At 44.5% G+C, this 17,575-nt stretch overlaps 1 protein-coding gene across 3 annotated transcripts in view; it reads right to left on the reverse strand.

Moving 5' to 3' along the window:
- Nucleotides 1-17,575, reverse strand: part of STAU2 (staufen double-stranded RNA binding protein 2) — a 200,607-nt gene that overhangs the window by 130,292 nt on the left and 52,740 nt on the right. For all 3 annotated transcript variants that reach the window (XM_014951916.1, XM_014951915.1, XM_014951914.1), the window contains 3 exons: nt 9,499-9,711; nt 4,698-4,835; nt 749-880 (listed from right to left, as the gene is read on the reverse strand). In XM_014951916.1, coding sequence (XP_014807402.1) covers nt 749-880; nt 4,698-4,835; nt 9,499-9,711 — 483 coding nt within the window. The remainder of the gene's footprint in view (nt 1-748; nt 881-4,697; nt 4,836-9,498; nt 9,712-17,575) is intronic.

The raw sequence follows: 17,575 nt of genomic DNA on the forward strand, positions 1-17,575 counted from the left end.
CTACCCCCTCCTTTCAGGGAGTTGGAGAGAGCGAGAAGGTCTCCCCTCAGCCTCCTTTTCTCCAGGCTGAACACCCCCAGCTCCCTCAGCCTCTCCTCACAAGACTTGTGCTCCAGACCCCTCACCAGCTCCGTTGCCCTTCTCTGGCCCGCTCCAGCCCCTCAATGGCTTTTTTGTGGTGAGGGGCCCAAAACTGGACCCAGCCCTCGAGGTGGGGCCTCACCAGTGCCCAGGACAGGGGCACCATCACCTCCTGAGTCCTACTCCCCACACTGTTCCTGACCCAGGCCAGGATGCTGGTGGCCTTCTTGCCCACCTGGGCACACTGCTGGCTCCTGTTCAGCCCACAGGCCACCAACACCCCCAGGTCCTTTTCCATGGGGCAGCTCCAGCCCCTCTGCCCCCAGCCTGGAGCGCTGCAGGGGGGTGGTGGGACCCAAGGGCAGGACCTGGCACTTGGCCTTGTTGAACCTCATCCCATTGGCCTCGGCCCATCCATCCAGCCTGTTCAGATCCCTCTGCAAAGCCTTTCTACCCTCCAGCAGGTCAACACTCCCACCCAACTTGGTATCTTACAGGAGGAGAGGCTGCACTTACTGTAGCTACAGAGCTGCCACTAACCAAAGGCTGACCCCCGAAAAGAGGGGGTGCACTAGTTTAAGCTTCCATTCTTAGCAAGTGATTAGCTGAGAGAGGTAAGGAACCTAGACAAGGGTAAAATGTAGGTATCATAACAATTTGGTCTCACCTTTTCTGGCTGGTCTTGAAGGGGGGTAGAGGCTTTGTAACCCAGCTGTAGCAACATCGCTTCTGCTGCATTTCTTTTAGCTATTTTCTTGTTTGGGCCTGTTCCAGTAGTAATCTCATTACCTACTTTTACCTTAAAAAGAAAACATTGGTCATAATCATGATAAATGCAGGACTCTTTAACATCACCATGTAACAATCTTGCTGAGCTACCAATAGCCATCAGCTCCTTTGACGAAGATGCAATCTTGGAAAAATAAGACTAGAACCGAAGGGGACTACGATAGCTCTTCACACAGAAGAGCTTGTTTAGATTTCTCAGAAGGTCCCCAAACTCAGACCAGAGTTGCACTTTTCTGTATCTCAGTGCACACACAGTTCTCTCTCTCTTCCCTTAGAACCACAGAATGATCTAGGGTTGGAAGGGACCTCTGGAGATCATCTCCTCCAGCCCACTGCCAGAGCAGGGTCACCCAGAGCAGGTCCCACAGGAACGTGTCCAGGCGGGTTGGAATGTCTCCAGAGAAGGAGACTCCACCACCTCTCTGGGCAGCCTCTGCCAGGGCTCTGCCACCCTCACAGGAAAGAAGTTCTTCCTCGTGTTCAGATGGAATTTCCAGTTTGTGCCCGTTACCCCTTGTCCTGCCACCGGCCACCACTGAGCCTGACCCCTTGACACCTACCCCTTAGATATTTACAAGCATTGATGAGGTCCCTTCTCAAACCCCGTTCTCTCTGCTGAACATCTCCCCCATTCTTGCTCCCCCCTCTTTCTTAACACAGGAAACGCTCCAGGATCTGGACTTCCTTGTCCTTGTAGGAATATCGCCTGCAGCAGCTCCCCAGCAGCATCAGGAGAGTTTCCAGAACAACAGAGAAACAAACAATAACCTGGAGATTTAAATCAGAGCAGTTTCTAAAGAAAGGTGAAACCCTTGTTGGCATTCCTCCCCCTTTTGTCACACGGCAGGGGACATGGGGGGCTGGGGCTGCTTGCTTTCCCACACTTAGACCTGACAAGCTTTTATCAAAATAGTCTTTGGCAAGAAGGTTCCTTGTTGGACCTGCTGTCTGTGCTGCACAAAGGGCTTCTGACAAACAAGATGCCTTTCATAAAACCAGGAGAAATCAAAACCTCAGAATAAAGACAAATTATAGGCAAGGGATATCCACAAAGAGTCAGGCTCTGACTTATTCCTTGGATTTGGTACCTTCCTTGAGCTCCTGCAGCTGTACGTGTCTGCTGTGAGGTGTCAGCACCCTCACAGCTCTCTGACAGCTACATTTCATTCTCTCCATTAACCCATTTTATTTGCCAGATTTTCTCTTAAAACCATGTACAGTTTCAGAAATTTCCCTCTTTAAAGAACCAAACTAAAATAAAACTAATACAACAGTCGACGTGATCTGAATAAAAAACTGAAAGAGCCTGGAAAGAGCTTTAAAATAATTGTAAAAACAGGCATGGAGATGTTAAATAAATACTAAATGTTATTTTGTAATTTCTGATATTCAATAATTATTCACTTTCCTCAAGTTACCCTGTATCTATTCTCCTAAAAGTTTTAATTTGTCTTTACTGAAATACCTAGTAATTTGACATACAAAGAAGAGGTTGTAAATAAATGTGAATGAACATGAATATCCCTTCAAAGTACATCTATTATTAAACAAAAACATGCAGCTACCTAAGACAGAAATATTAATAATCTTGGAAAAAACCCTTATCTTCCATGCAGTTCCGCAATCACAACTAGAAAATAGCCAATCTGCTACAAGTTTATATGCAATAAAACTGAGGGACTTTAATGGGACAAGACAAAATGATAATTTATAACACGGCTCACAATAAATCAATGCGCTGCTATTTCTCAGACCTGTAAAACTGGTTTAGCTATTATTATAACCTCTATCAAGGATTAAAGGTCTGACTACAAAGAGAAAGAGCTTTCTGAAATTAACTTTGGGAACAGAACACCAACTAATGTCATCAGAGGTTTTCTTCTGTTTATCTAGTGGTCAGGACAAGTAATTGGATCCATTTCATCACATCTAAACTTGCTCTTTGTGTGACAGATAAAAATGAACATATTATCTCTGGATATTTTACTTCCACATTCAATTAAATTAAACGAAAACATTGTTTAAGTAGTTTATACAAAGGCTTTTTATTCTGATAAGGTTTTCTGCATTTCGTAATGAATCCACTGAGACTTCCTGAAGGCGGGAGAAACGACAGGATGATTTTAGTGTGAAAATATCACAGGATAGAAAATGGGGCTGTGGTGTTTAACAGTATATAAAATAAAGCAACTCAGCTGTGGGATTTCTCTGACTCTTTCACAAATCTTCCTAGAATAGGGAATCTTATCATAGAACCATAGAATGGTTTGGGTTGGAAGGGACCTTAAAGACCATCCAGTTCCAACCCCCTGCCCTGGGCAGGGACACCTCCCACCAGACCAGGTTGCTCCAAGCCCCATCCAGCCTGGCCTTGAACCCCTCCAGGGATGGGGCAGCCACAGCTTCTCTGGGCAACCTCTTCCAGGCTCTCACCACCCTCACAGCAAAGAATTTCTTCCCTACATCTCATCTCCATCTCCCTTTTTTCAGTTTAAAACCCTTCCCCTCGTCCTATCTACATATTCACCGCTTGCAAGGTGTTTTTTTTAATTCAAACCAAAGATTTGCCACTATTGAGGCTCCTCTGATGGAAAACCAGATTCTCAGCCCATCTCTCTAATATCAGACTGCATCACACTGTCCTCTTCTGACACCTCACCCAACCATCTCTAACTGTGGGCACTCCCACAGGGGTCTGAGTCGGGGGAAAAGGAATAGTCTGGGATAGGATCAGTCTTTTTCAAATACTTTTACAAGCACTAAAAAGTTAGAAATCCAAGTTTATACTCATAAATTAGAATCTGCAACAAAAGGAACCCAATACCTTCTTTTGCTTCAGAGAGCAAAATAATAAATCAGGGAAAGACCACTGAGGTCCAAGGAGATGAAGATTGCTGGCCTGTCTTGATTGACATGAAGGAGGGACTTAAAAGATTTAAGTGAAAACGTAACTAATTTTCTGGAGAAGGACGTGCTGGAACGTCATTAATTCTGCTTGTGATGAGAAGTGACATTTTGGTGTGGTTTGCAGACAACAAGTCAAAACATGTTGAGTTGTGCTGGTCTGAATTGTTCCGGCACAAAATTACCCCTGAGTGAAAACACAAGAGGAAAGAATTCTTTCCTGTTCCTAATCTTTCTCAACCTGCTGGTGCGTTATCTAACAAAATATCACAGTTATACTAAATCTTTGTGAATGTTCTTAATTTAAAAACTAAAGAAACATTAACAATCTACTGTTTCTGTATTAGGTCCAGAGCCTTTAACTGGACAGGCTAAAACACGTGATGGATGGAAGGCTTTTTTTGGTGGTATTTCAGATACGAACAGAGCCACAAAGGAACTGAAAATCTGAAAATATTTACACCCACTGTTTTTTTAAACCAAAATGCTTGGTAATGTGGAGATATTGATACCTGTATGTGAGAATACTTGTTTGTATTGCGATCCCCTGATCAACAATAGCAAAAAAAATTATTTTCAAAAAGACAAGTGAAAGTAAATAAATCATCAAGGATGATTTAATAATTTATTTCAATAAATCATCAAGGCTAAAGGCAGAAACCATCAGGTGAAGGAAAATTAAGAAGAGTATAAAAAATGCAAAACCATTAAGAGAAAAGCATCTAGAAGGCACATAACCTAATGGCCACTTGTGTCACCAAGAGAAAGAGGAGAGTTCACACAGGCCTTCTATGCTGTATTTTAGACTCATAAATGCAAAGAGAGAAATGCAGAGGGATCCCTTTAATATTATACCATCGTTTTGGTTGAGTTTGAACGTGACACAGCGAGGGCATTATCCCTCGTGTGACAGCAGCCCATACCTGCATAACAAACTCTCGACGGCGAGGCATCCCCCTCTCTGAAAGAAGAACGTACTCTGGCTCCTTCTCCTTTTTGGCCTGTTGGATCTGAGCCAGACGACTGATGGGATTCATTCCTTGACCATATTCTGGCCCAGTCTGAAACAGGTAGAAAAGAAAGAACCATTAATTCAGCCCATATCCCTACAACTATTACGCTGCTTCAATGAATCCTTTACTAAGGTTACTTCTTCTTTAATGCTCCGCTTGAGAGACTAAGAAGTAAATTTCTTCCCATCCTCTGATCATGAGACAGAAGATAAGAATCTTCAAGCTCAAAACTGTGGCAAAAAACATGCCCCCATTGTCTGGCCCTGTTGCGGGTAGTGTGCGTACCCAGAATATGTAAGCAATTAATATCCTCGTCTATCTACAGAGGTCCTATGGGGATGGATGAAAATCAGCAGATTCATCAGTCAATTATACCTCATTGCCCTATTTCTATGACCCTTCCATCCCCATGACCCCTTAATATAAGCTGCTCCAATGCTGGAACATGCAGTAGGCTAAGAAGAGGTGAGATTTACGTAGGGACAAAAAAAATCTGCAATATGACAAGGAAGCTGCTTCTCTCAGCCTTCCTGCCTTCCATCCTACAACGCAACTCAAGGTCTAGGTGGTTTTTAGGACTAGGGCAGTGACTGTCCCCCTGTCCTGGGCATTGGTGAGGCCCCACCTCAAGGGCTGGGTCCGGTTTTAGGCCCCTCACCACAAAAAAGACATTGAGGTGCTGGAGCGGGTCCAGAGAAGGGCAACGGAGCTGGTGAGGGGTCTGGAGCACAAGGAGAAGCGGCTGGAGACCTTGTGAGGAGCAGCTGAGGGAGCTGGGGGTGTTCAGCCTGGAGAAAAGGAGGCTGAGGGGAGACCTTCTCGCTCTCTCCAACTCCCTGAAAGGAGGGGGTAGCCAGGGGAGGTCGGTCTCTTCTCCCAAGGAACAGGCCATGGGACAAGAGGAAACGGCCTCAAGTTGCACCAGGGGAGGTTCAGATTGGAGATTAGGAACAATTTTTACACAGAAAGGGTTATTGCACATTGGAACGGGCTGCCCAGGGCAGTGGTGGAGTCACCATCCCTGGAGGGATTTCAAAGCCGGGCAGCCATAGTGCTTAGAGACATGGGTTAGTGATGGGTTTTGTCAGTGTTGGGTTGATGGTTGGACTCGATGGTCTGAAAGTTCCCTTCCAACCCAGGCAACTCTGTGATTCTATGGTTCACTCTGTGTGTCACAGGAATTCACCCTCAAAATTCTTCTGTGTGGTGAAGCTGGAGAGGAATATTCCAATGGCATGAAATGCTGCCTGTTGTGAGCCACCCACCAAGTATTTCAAACACTTAACAGACAATAATCCTCACAGCAACACGTCAAACTGCGCGGTTGGTGGGGGAATGGATCTGCTGGGGGGAAAACAAAAGGACTGAGAGACTGCTCTGTCCAAGATGACACAGACAGGTGAAAAACTACAGTCCTTACAAACTACCTAGTTCTGAAATCCTCTTAATATGGTATTACTTACATGGCAAATTCTCTCTCACAAGAAAATAGCTATGAAAATATTTGCTTGTAGATCTTAAGGAGATGAAATTTAGACCCCTCCAAAAATTTTTCTGAAGTCACATTTAACTGATTTCCATACCATAACACAAAGAACTAACTTGCAAACGTAAATGGCATTTGAATGTAGAATTGTTTTAATGTTACTGAGATATCTCCTCTTCGTGAAGCCCTTGGCAGGAAGGAGAAGATCAGCAGTCATACTCATCTGAGCTTCTCAAATAAGGACAAACAAGTGGTCCAGAACCTAAAGAGATGATCAGCAAACCGAAGGCAAAGACCAGAGAGGGATATTAAATTAAGAAAACTCTGCAGCGAATCCTCCACAGCGCGACTGCTGAAGCTGCTGGAGAAGATGTAGGTGAAAGAATGAAGACAATGTCATGCACAAGGGCAGCTGCGTGGGCAAGAAGCCAGGCAGAGATAAAACGCAGAGCAGGCTAAATAAAGTGCAGGCCATCAGATACAGCCTCATAAATATATAGTCAAATAAAAAGAAGCTATTGTTGCCACTTTTTTTTTTTTTTGATGCTCAAAACACACGGAGGTCAATTTAAAAGGAAAGGGCACACTGAAAGCATTTCAGAAGTTTGGATATTCAAAGAATAAAAAACTTGTACATACCTAGGTTATTTTGACTATTAATGTCTCTTTCTAATGGGGCCAACTTTGAAGAATTCAATTTAAGATTGTGATGCTAAATGGTGTGTACGGCAACATCAGAGCTTTTTACATTATTTTACCCTTTGAATCTTTCTGGAGAAAATCTTTCCAAAATGAGACAGCCGGAGCCGAGAGCCTTTTCAGATCTTGCAGCCTTCAAGCTGCATTAGTGCTGATGGGTTTCCATTCAATCATTTTTTACACTTATTTTTCCCTAGATGTTTTCGAGACTTAGAGCCCCAGAATTTCAGTAGGGGGCGGGTATCTAATTAACCTAGTTTTTTGAGAAAAATCACCCATTCTCTTTTGAAGGCAAATGAAAAGAGGAAGATGATGAAGTGAAGTCCTTTGGACATTTTCCAAACTCAGTTTTGCGCTTTCCAAAACGTTTGCTTATTTTAGATGGCTTTTGTGTTGGCTGCTCCTACAGAACTTGTGCTCAATACGGATTTCTAATGGTAGTAAAGTACTGATTTACTGATTTTTACCATCTCTCCATGGAACATTCAATGGGGACTGAGTTCAAGCCACTCTGGTATAACCCTGTCCTGCCTAACACGGTGCAAGTTATGGACATAACGCAATTCAACACTTTGTTTTTAAACTAACAAGAGGAAAATATAGAAAAAGAGATGAAATTTCAAGTCCTAGAAGTGCATTCTGAAGGAAGGGTTTTGAACATGAAGGTTTCCTGCTTTTTCCTGCAATTTTAAGCTCCTGATCTGCACAGTGTGGGGCAAAAGAGCTCTGTAACACCAGAGAACAAGTGAGCAACTCTCCGGTATTACGTACCCTGAACTAAAATGAGTATGAAAGGCTATTCATGTGCCCTAGGTTTACCTAAATAACTATCCAACACGCCAGACAACAGAAAATCATGTACAGAGTTTAACTACTTCCTCACAAAATAACGCTTCCTAAAGTAAAATGAAACCTAGAGGATTTTGGGCACTTCAAAAACCTCATGTTTGGCACCGAAGAGCTGATGAGTTAATCTGATTAGTCTCTCTGTGCTGAGGTGAGGTAGTGATGCTTCACAAATACACGGACAGTGTGTGGCTGCTTCTGTAAGATCACTTGGAAGACTAATTAGTTCACAGGACCCTCTGGTTTTCTATGAATTTAGGATGAGTAGACAAACCAGAGGTAGTCGCCACAGACTGACTGAAGAAGCAGCAATAAATCTACTGCCACCAAGAATCACAGAATCACATGGGGTTGGAAGGGACCTCTGGAGATCTTCTACTCAATCCCCCTGCCAGAGCAGGTCTTCCTACATCAGGTTGCACAGGAACATGTCCAGGTGGGGTTGAATGTCTCCAGAGAAGGAGACTCCACCACCTCTCTGGGCAGCCTCTGCCAGGGCTCTGCCACCCTCACAGCAAAGAAGTTCCTCCTCATGTTTAGGTGGAACTTCTTATGTTCCAGTTTGTGCCCATTTCCCCTTGTCCTGTCCCTGGGCACCACTGAAAAAAGCCTGGCCCCATCCTCCTGACACCCACCCTTTCAGTATTTATAGGTGTTGATCAGATCCCCCCTCAGCCTTCTCTTCTCCAGACTAAACAGACCCAGGTCCCTCAGCCTTTCAAATAAAAGCATCATTTAAGAAACTTGAGCTCACAAGAATCCAGAACCTGCAAAGGATCCTCATTGGTGCAGCAGGAAGCAAATTAATAGCCCCTGAGACAGGGCATGTTTTAATAGTTCAAAATCCCCAAGTCCTCTGTGCACTAGTCTGCAGTCAGTTTTCTATCTGTATTTGAGGGCTAAAGAGCGTTACCAAACACAGGCACATGAAACAAAAAAAGTATTGTCCTTTGGTGCTTCTCAAGTGCCACACTAGGCGGAGATGTCAACATCCTCCTGGCCTTCTTTCAAATCCTTCAAAAATCAAACCAAATTGAAGCTGGAGCCACAAAACTCCCGAATCTAGAGCCATGAGGGGTGGAAGCTGGACTGTGCACCATTTCCCCGTGTATCTACTGTTTTGTGTATCTCTCTCCCTCTTCCAGCTGGGGAGGGGGGAAAGACCATGGAGAGGAGCACTATATATGGTAGCAGGGCTTCCCAGAGGAGATGACACTAAAAATTCACGTGGCTGTACAGAGCTGCTTGGAGGGTTTGATCCTCTGCTGGATGAACCAAATCCCTGAAGACTTCAGCGATGGTTCTTAAGCTGAGCACCTCACAAGCCATTATGGGTGAGAACTCCACATCCTTCTCAAAATTCTAAAAACTCCAGGCACATTAGCACAGGGAAACGAGCACCAGCATCAACAGAAAATGACAGGTTGCCCAGGGAGGTGGTTGAGGCCCCTTCCCTGGAGATATTCAAGGAGAGGCTCGACGAGGCCCTGGGCAACCTGGTCTAGTTGGGGGTGTCCCTGCTGACTGCGGGGGGGTCGGACTAGGTGACCTTTGGAGGTCCCTTCCGGCCTGCGCAATTCTATGATTCTATGACAAATAAGCCTTGACTGATTTAAAATCTGAGTACCTCTGCTACTTTCTGAGCAAACATTCTTCATTCTGTCCAAGGCAGGCACATACCTTCAATATTGTTTTTGGACGTTTTTTGAAGTAAAGTTTTGGCTTTTCAATCACAGGAAGAGGAGGAAGTTTCTTAAGTTCTTGTAGGACAGCCATGGCAGCACGCTTCTTTGAGAGTTTCTTACTGTTGCCTTCTCCTTCAGCAGTGAATTCTCCTACTGTAACTCGTGTCACAAAGCTCTTCATGTGAGGGGGTCCACTTTCTTTAATCACCTGCGAAGCAAAAACAGCACTGAGTCAAATCACCCTATAAGAATAGAACTTCATGTTTGGATTTCCGCAACATCTTTACCACTAATGTAGTTTTCCTGCTAATTGAAGGCACTTTGAAGGGATTGAAGGGTTTTCATAAATCTGGACACATATTAAGGATGGTACCAGGTTTGAGGACAGAAAATTAAGGCTAATTAGATAAAGCAAATCTAACCATCATATTCAGGGCTGCACAGAAAATATAGACCTATATTTTAAAATAGATTTATACCATCATACAATACACATCAATAACGTATTTTTAAACTAAGGCTGCTGATTTTTTTCTTGCAGGGTCCTTTCATGTACTAAAGGCCCCATCTGGAGCACTGGGTCCAGTTCTGGGCTCCCCAGTTCCAGAAGGACAAGGAACTGCTACACAGGGTACAGCAGAGGGCTACAAAGATGATTAAGGGCCTGGAGCATCTCTTTTACGAGGAGAGGCTGAGGGACTTGGGTCTTTTAAGTCTTCAGAAGAGAAGGCTTAGCGGAGATCTAATTAATGTGTACAAATACTTAAAGGGTGGGTGTCAGGAGAACGGAGCCCTCGGTGGTGCCCAGGGACAGGACAAGAGGGAATGGGCACAAACTTGAATATAAGAAGTTCCATCTAAACATGAGGAGGAACTTCTTTCCTGTGAGGGTGGCAGAGCCCTGGCAGAGGCTGCCCAGAGAGGTGGTGGAGTCTCCTTCTCTGGAGACATTCAAACCCCACCTGGACACGTTCCTGTGGGACCTGCTCTGGGTGGCCCTGCTCTGGCAGGGGGTTGGACTGGATGATCTCCAGAGGTCCCTTCCGACCCCATATGATTCTATGATTCTAAAGAAATCCAATTTGTCAAGCTCCACCCGGCTTTGGCTATTCCTTTAGAGAAAATATATTCAAAACTATATTTATATGGCACCACTTCAACCCATTTGTAATTATTCTCCCATTATCATTAAAACATAGGATGTTGATAACTCAGTGACATCCCATACAGCTGAAAGGCTGCCAGCCACCTCCCCATCTCTCAGCTGTCCCTCCCAACAGGACCAAAAGGACTTATCAAAAGGGTCACTGTGACTCCCACAAAAGCCAATCAGTCCACAAAAGTTGCATTTATTCCCTTCCCTTCCAAACATATTCAGGATGACAAGGAGAAAACCCACTGAAAATTACAGTAGTATGGAAAAAAATGAAGTTCTGAATGCTGGACCTTCCTTTTTCTGTCTTCATTTTTACACACACACCCCACCACCATCTCCTTTTAGAAGGCTCTACTGTTGAGGTGCACACATCAATAAATCCCAGCACTGCAAGCCATCCCTTCGTGTACGTACCATTCACTGCTCTGGACAATGTCTATCAGGAATTAGAGACCTCATTTGGGAACAGGTTGCGTTATTTTGTTTGATGGGCGGAAGCAGCTACCTAATTTAATCTTTGTTACGTGTAATGTGTGTAAGGAGACATTAAAGCATCCGACAGGCACCTCTTTGTATTATCTTCAAAATCAATACAAATACAGATTTTTTCAGTAGGTGCAATTACATCGAATCATTTGGGGAAGAAGTGCAATGCCTGAGTGCGAGGGAACCGAAGGAAAAGTGCTAGGGCCCTCTTGGTGTAATAACTAAATTTTTAATGGGCTGAAACCTTCAACCTTAATATTATTACAACATGTTTTGCATTAAAGTTCTTTTTATCAAGGTCATGTCCCTTGCATTATTTAGTTTTGCTGCTACACTGTAATGAGGTCTCCTTAGGCTTGTATTTCTTTCTTAAGCTCTCTTTTGTGGCAACTTCGCCCAGTAAATACAATTATCACAGCATATATCAATAAAAAGACACAAAATGAAAATTAACAGACAACTTTGTCCGCATTTTCCCAGAATAAGACGACATCTGTGCCAGGATGGGATTTTTCTGGTGTAGTCCAGGAGCGATCCCACTCTGAGATTCCAGGTAATAATTTCAAGAGTGTTTTCATGACCACCTCATCTGAAAGTTGCCCACTAGTGCTTCACCATGAGAGCTGAGGTCGAGGGAGGTCATCCTGCCCCTCTGCTCTGCCCTGGGGAGGCCCATCTGGAGCACTGGGGCCAGTTTTTGGGTCCCCAGTTCAAGAAGGACAGGGACCTGCTGGAGAGGGGACAGCAAAGGGCTACCAAGATGATGAGGGGACCAGAACGTCTCTCTGATGAGGAAAGGCTGAGGGACTTGGGTCTTTTTAGTCTGGAGAAGAGAAGACTGAGGGGGGATCTGATCAACACCTATAAATACTGAAAGGGTGGGTGTCAGGAGGATGGGGCCAGGCTTTTTTCAGTGGTGCCCAGGGACAGAACAAGAGGAAATGGGCACAAACTGGAACATGGGAAGTTCCATCTCAACACGAGGAGGAACTTCTTTCCTGTGAGGGTGGCAGAGCCCTGGCAGAGGCTGCCCAGAGAGGTGGTGGAGTCTCCTTCTCTGGAGACATTCAAACCCACCTGGACACGTTCCTGTGGGACCTGCTCTGGGTGACCCTGCTCTGGCAGGGGGTTGGAGGAGATATCTCCAGAGGTCCCTTCCAAGCCCAGATCTTTCTGTGGTTCTGTGAAGGCAGCGGTGCTTTCCAGGCACTGACCCAGGGGAAGGTGCCCGGTGCCAGGATCTCCTGCTCTCAGGCCCAGCCAGGCTTTGTGTCAGCACCGAGCACCTTCACCACACTGTGGTCAGAACTTAACCCACCCCTGTACCCTGCCATCCAAGCATTACAACACCCTGGCTGTAAAACATGGCTAAATTAACCTTTCTAAGGTCCTCAATCTTTATGTGGGTCTTACTAATATCATTACATAGGTGTTTCTACTGCCACGCAGTATAATGTAGTAATAAAATATACAAGAATGTCTGTACTGACCAGATGAAAAAGGACAAAATAACTTGCTTAAGAAATATAATTGCTGAGTTCCTAAAATATTAGTTTTATATAAGTTTTCTCATATATATATATATAAAAATGCACACGCATATATATATATGAAAAAGAATGTTAATACAAACTCACATTATATTTTCCTATACACGGAAATATATTTCTCAATATAAAACTAATGTATTCCGGTGTGTTTTTCATCTTTTAACCTTCTGAGTATGTGACACAAGGTAAAGAATTGCCTGGCAAACATTCAAAAGTGTTTCTTTGTTAGTGTGTAAATGGAAAAAAAAAGTCTGTGTTGTCAATGGAATGAACTCCAGAGGATCCAAATGGGATCCGGATTAAGCCAAACATCCAAATTTGGTAATTTAGCAAAAAAAATATTTAGCTAACAACATTTTTGGTTAAGCCTGGATTTTAGATCTCTTTACTCCGCATGGTTTCAGACAGTTGTGCTGGAAGCCAAGGGACAGAAAACACTATAAAGAAATTGAGCCCTTGCTGTCCAAGAATACTACATACATCAGTACGTTCAACTATTTCCTCAGTTGAAAGACACGACCCGTGGCCCAAATCAGGGCTAATTTAAAGCTGAGAATTTGATTAAGGGCGACAGTTCAATACACTTTTCTTTTTCTCTTCCGCTGATTTGAAGAATAACTCCAGCAAGAGAAAACACATGGGGCCAAAACACATCTAAGGTCAAGTTACATCAAGAGTGAATTTGGCTCCATTTAATGAATCACGCTGACAAATGAAAACCAGCAGCACGATTGCAACGAAGAGCAACGCGGCTTGAATTATTGATGAGACTCCAGATAGAAAATTGAAAAGATTACCATGAGATTAACTGGATATAAAAAAAATAAATGATAGAGGAGACAAAAAAAACAGGTCAACAAAAATCATGTCACCTACATCCATGAGAATTTAGAAGTTTTAAAATACTGCTATATTCTGGTAGACAGATTTTCCCAGTTTAAAAAACAAACAGAAAGTCAAAAAACCCCCCAAAATCTCCCCACATTGGGATGTTTTATTAAAACTGGAGTGAGGAAGGGTGCCCATCATGCAACAACCCAAGAGAGCTCTCAGTATGTCAATCATCTGATGTGAACACTACAATCCCCAGGAGAGCAGGAGCCAGCTGGGTGTGAAGCTTCCTGCTGAAAACTACCCCAAGAGAGCTCTCAGTAAGTCAATCATCTGATGTGAACACTCCAATCCCCAGGAGAGCAGGAGCCAGCTGGGTGTGAAGCTTCCTGCTGAAAACTTCTTCAGTCTCCCAGAGTCAGCACTTTGGTCTGTTCCTGACTCCAAATACAGAATCTTGGCCTCACCGTGATAAGAGATGGGGACACAAGAAACTCCAACTCTTTTTTTTTTCCCCAGCAGAACACTGGAAGGGGATGGAGGGGCAGAAAATCTGCCTGCTCAGGCACAATTATCCCCTCACTCCTGAGAGTGGGAATGAGAAAAAAAGAAAGAATACTCCGATGTAAAGGAAAGCAGTGGAAATAAAATGATAATCTGAAACATCTCAACATGTATCACACCAACGCCCTGCAGCACTTCCCCTGCAAGCTGGAACATGGGAAGCTCCATCTCAACATGAGGAGGAACTTCTTTGCTGTGAGGGTGGCAGAGCCCTGGCAGAGGCTGCCCAGGGAGGTGGTGGAGTCTCCATCTCTGGAGACATTCAAACCCACCTGGACACGTTCCTGTGGGACCTGCTCTGGGTGACCCTGCTCTGGCAGGGGGTTGGACTGGGTGATCTCCAGAGGTCCTTTCCAACTCCAGGCTTGGGGCTGCTGGAGGGTAGGAAGGCTTTGCAGAGGGATCTGGACAGGCTGGATGGATGGGCCGAGGCCAATGGGATGAGGTTCAACAAGGAGGCTGAGGGGAGACCTTCTCGCTCTCTCCAACTCCCTGAAAGGAGGGGGTAGCCAGGGGGGGTCGGTCTCTTCTCCCAAGGAACAGGCCATGGGACAAGAGGAAACGGCCTCAAGTTGCACCAGGGGAGGGTCAGATTGGAGATTAGGGACAATTTTTACATGGAAAGGGTTATTGCACATTGGAATGGGCTGCCCAGGGCAGTGGTGGAGTCACCATCCCTGGAGGGATTTCAAAGCCGGGCAGCCATAGTGCTTAGAGACATGGGTTAGGGATGGGTTTGGTCAGTGTTGGGTTGATGGTTGGACTCGATGATCTGAAAGGTCTCTTCCAGCCCAGGCAATTCTGTGATTCTCTGATTCTATACTCTAATACCTGAAGCTCCTGAGCTCAGTTCTGTCTTCCCAGCTCACCCAGCTCCTTACTGACAAGTTATGGTCTGAAACATCCCTTCCAACCCAGGCAATTCTATGATATATATTCTAATCCCTGAAGCTCCTGAGCTCAGTTCTGTCTTCCCAGCTCACCCAGCTCCTTACTGACAAGTAGGAAACAAAAAACACGGAGAAGGGCAGAGTAAAGCTTGTTCCTCCTTAGAATGAATGCTCTCATTTTAATTAATGATTTAATAGGCAGAAAATCCTTAAAACTCATGCTGAAGTCCCTAAGCAATTAAAACTAGCCCTATTGCACGAAGCAGGAGGGAAACCCAGGGGGCTGTGCCCACTCTCCCTGTTTGCCACCCCATGTGCAGTTCTGAGATGTGTTTACAGAGAACTTTACGTATCTTTACAACCAGGACTTCGTTGCATAACTCTGCACGGTCAGAACATTGGCTGGAGCTTCCTTAGATGAAGAAAAGGCTGATCATTTTATAGCTATCACACACACACACACACACACAAAAACCTCCTAGAGAAAGCTTTGATGCATGCCTGGAATAACACAAAACCATTTGTAAATAAAATCCTATTATAAACATCAGGTCCTGGGGATTACCCATAATTGCTTAGCAGTTTTATTGAAATATAAGCCAGGAGCCAGTTCAATCAAAACTCTATTTAAGAATGTCACCTATACTTAGGTTTAAAGGAAGGAAACAACACAAAACCTGTCAGGAGAGCAAGAAACTGTCTTTTTTCAACGTTGTTAACATTCTTTGGCAAGTGAGACAGGAGGCTTTTCCTGCACTAAGTATCTCTGCCTCATTCTCTCCTTCCCAGAAGCTCCCTCTTAAATAAGCTGAAATGTAGGAATGAAGTTAAGACTCCATCCAAAGCACCATCCCTCCGTTCAACCTCCGAGCTACTCTGTCACCAGGGACCATTCATCTCCTCCTACTTTAGTGCGTTGACTTGTATGGAACCATTCCAAATACTTTTAAATACTTCAGGTAGAAAATAATGTGTGAAAACTGAAAGGTTAATTATAAGCTTCCTTTCTGAAACACAGACACATGTTCCCATTAGGGCTGATGTTACACAAGAGTCGTGTTCTTTCAATGCAGATGCAAATTGATACACCAACACCCCCAGACACCACAGTTTCATCCCCAAGAATTTACTTTCTCTTAATCACAGAATCACAGAATGCTATGGGGTTGGAAGGGACCTCTGGAGATCATCCAGTCCAACCCCCTGCCAGAGCAGGGTCACCCAGAGCAGGTCCCACAGGAACGTGTCCAGGTGGGTTTGAATGTCTCCAGAGAAGGAGACTCCACCACCTCTCTGGGCAGCCTCTGCCAGGGCTCTGCCACCCTCACAGCAAAGAAGTTCCTCCTCGTGTTTAGGTGGAACTTCTTATGTTCCAGCTTGTATTGGTTCCCTCTTGTCCTGTCCCTGGGCCCCACTGAAAAAAGCCTGGCCCCATCCTCCTGACACCCACCCTTTCAGTATTTATAGGTGTTGATCAGATCCCCCCTCAGCCTTCTCTTCTCCAGACTAAACAGACCCAAGTCCCTCAGCCTCTCCTCGTAAGAGAGATGCTCTAGTCCTTTGATCATCTTCATAGCCCTACCCTGGACTCTTTCCAGCCTTTCCCTGTCCTGGAACTGGGGAGCCCAGAACTGGACACAGGACTCCAGATTAGCTTCCTAATTAGTCTATATTATACAGACCATATATACGAAGCACACACCCATTTGTCATACTGAGGAAGTCCTCAGGTAAAACCAATATTCTTTGTCTTTGGGTCTCCTTCTGAGAGACTTCTCAGATTTCTAAGAAGGTCCAAATAGCTCATTTGGCATTGGTCAATTCATGGATATAGGCCAAACACATCATAATTTGCTTTTTTGGCATGCAAATGTGTGCCTATACTTCAAAAGGACAAAGCACTGAAGAAATAACCATCACCAGTACAGGCATCACCCACCTCCTTCATACGTACTCAGTTTCAATGTGAAACATAAAGCAGAAAAATAAAACTTTAGAGACACTCACATTAGCATTTTCTGCATTAAATAAATAAATAAATAGATGGAAGGGGGGAAAAAAAAAACCCTCAACTTGAAAGTCTGGTGGTTCCTACAGGGGGAAAAAAACCACCCTCAACTTGAAAGTCTGGTGGTTCCTACCACAACAACAACAACAGATTTTTACAACCAGGTTCTGTAAGAGCTTTCTCATCGGAAACATTTCCCTGTTGCCATCATCCTGTTACCTGTTCTCCCATCGTTAGCTCATCGGTAGCACTGGAGCTATTCCAAAGATTATGACTGAAGGTAAACAGAAGGGGCAGAAGCAGGTTCATAGATAAAAATCGTGTGAAATGAGAAAAGAAAAAAAAAAACCACGAGGGCTTAAGGAGAGATAGGGAAGGAATCCCACGGTGTGGAGGACAAAAAGATCCCTGTGACTTTCCCCAGGTCTCTCAGGGGGAACTTTCGTAGTGTATGAACACCTACAGCCAAAGCAGAGCCTTTGGCTCACTCTTCTGAAGATTATTTCCAACCAGATGGAGTGTGGCTACTGATTCTAACCCCACACCTCCCTACAGAAGATGCCTGACCTGTCCTTCTGCCACCCACT

The sequence above is a fragment of the Calidris pugnax genome, unplaced genomic scaffold, assembly GCF_001431845.1.
Source record: "Calidris pugnax isolate Ruff unplaced genomic scaffold, ASM143184v1 scaffold61, whole genome shotgun sequence".
Taxonomy (NCBI): domain Eukaryota; kingdom Metazoa; phylum Chordata; class Aves; order Charadriiformes; family Scolopacidae; genus Calidris; species Calidris pugnax.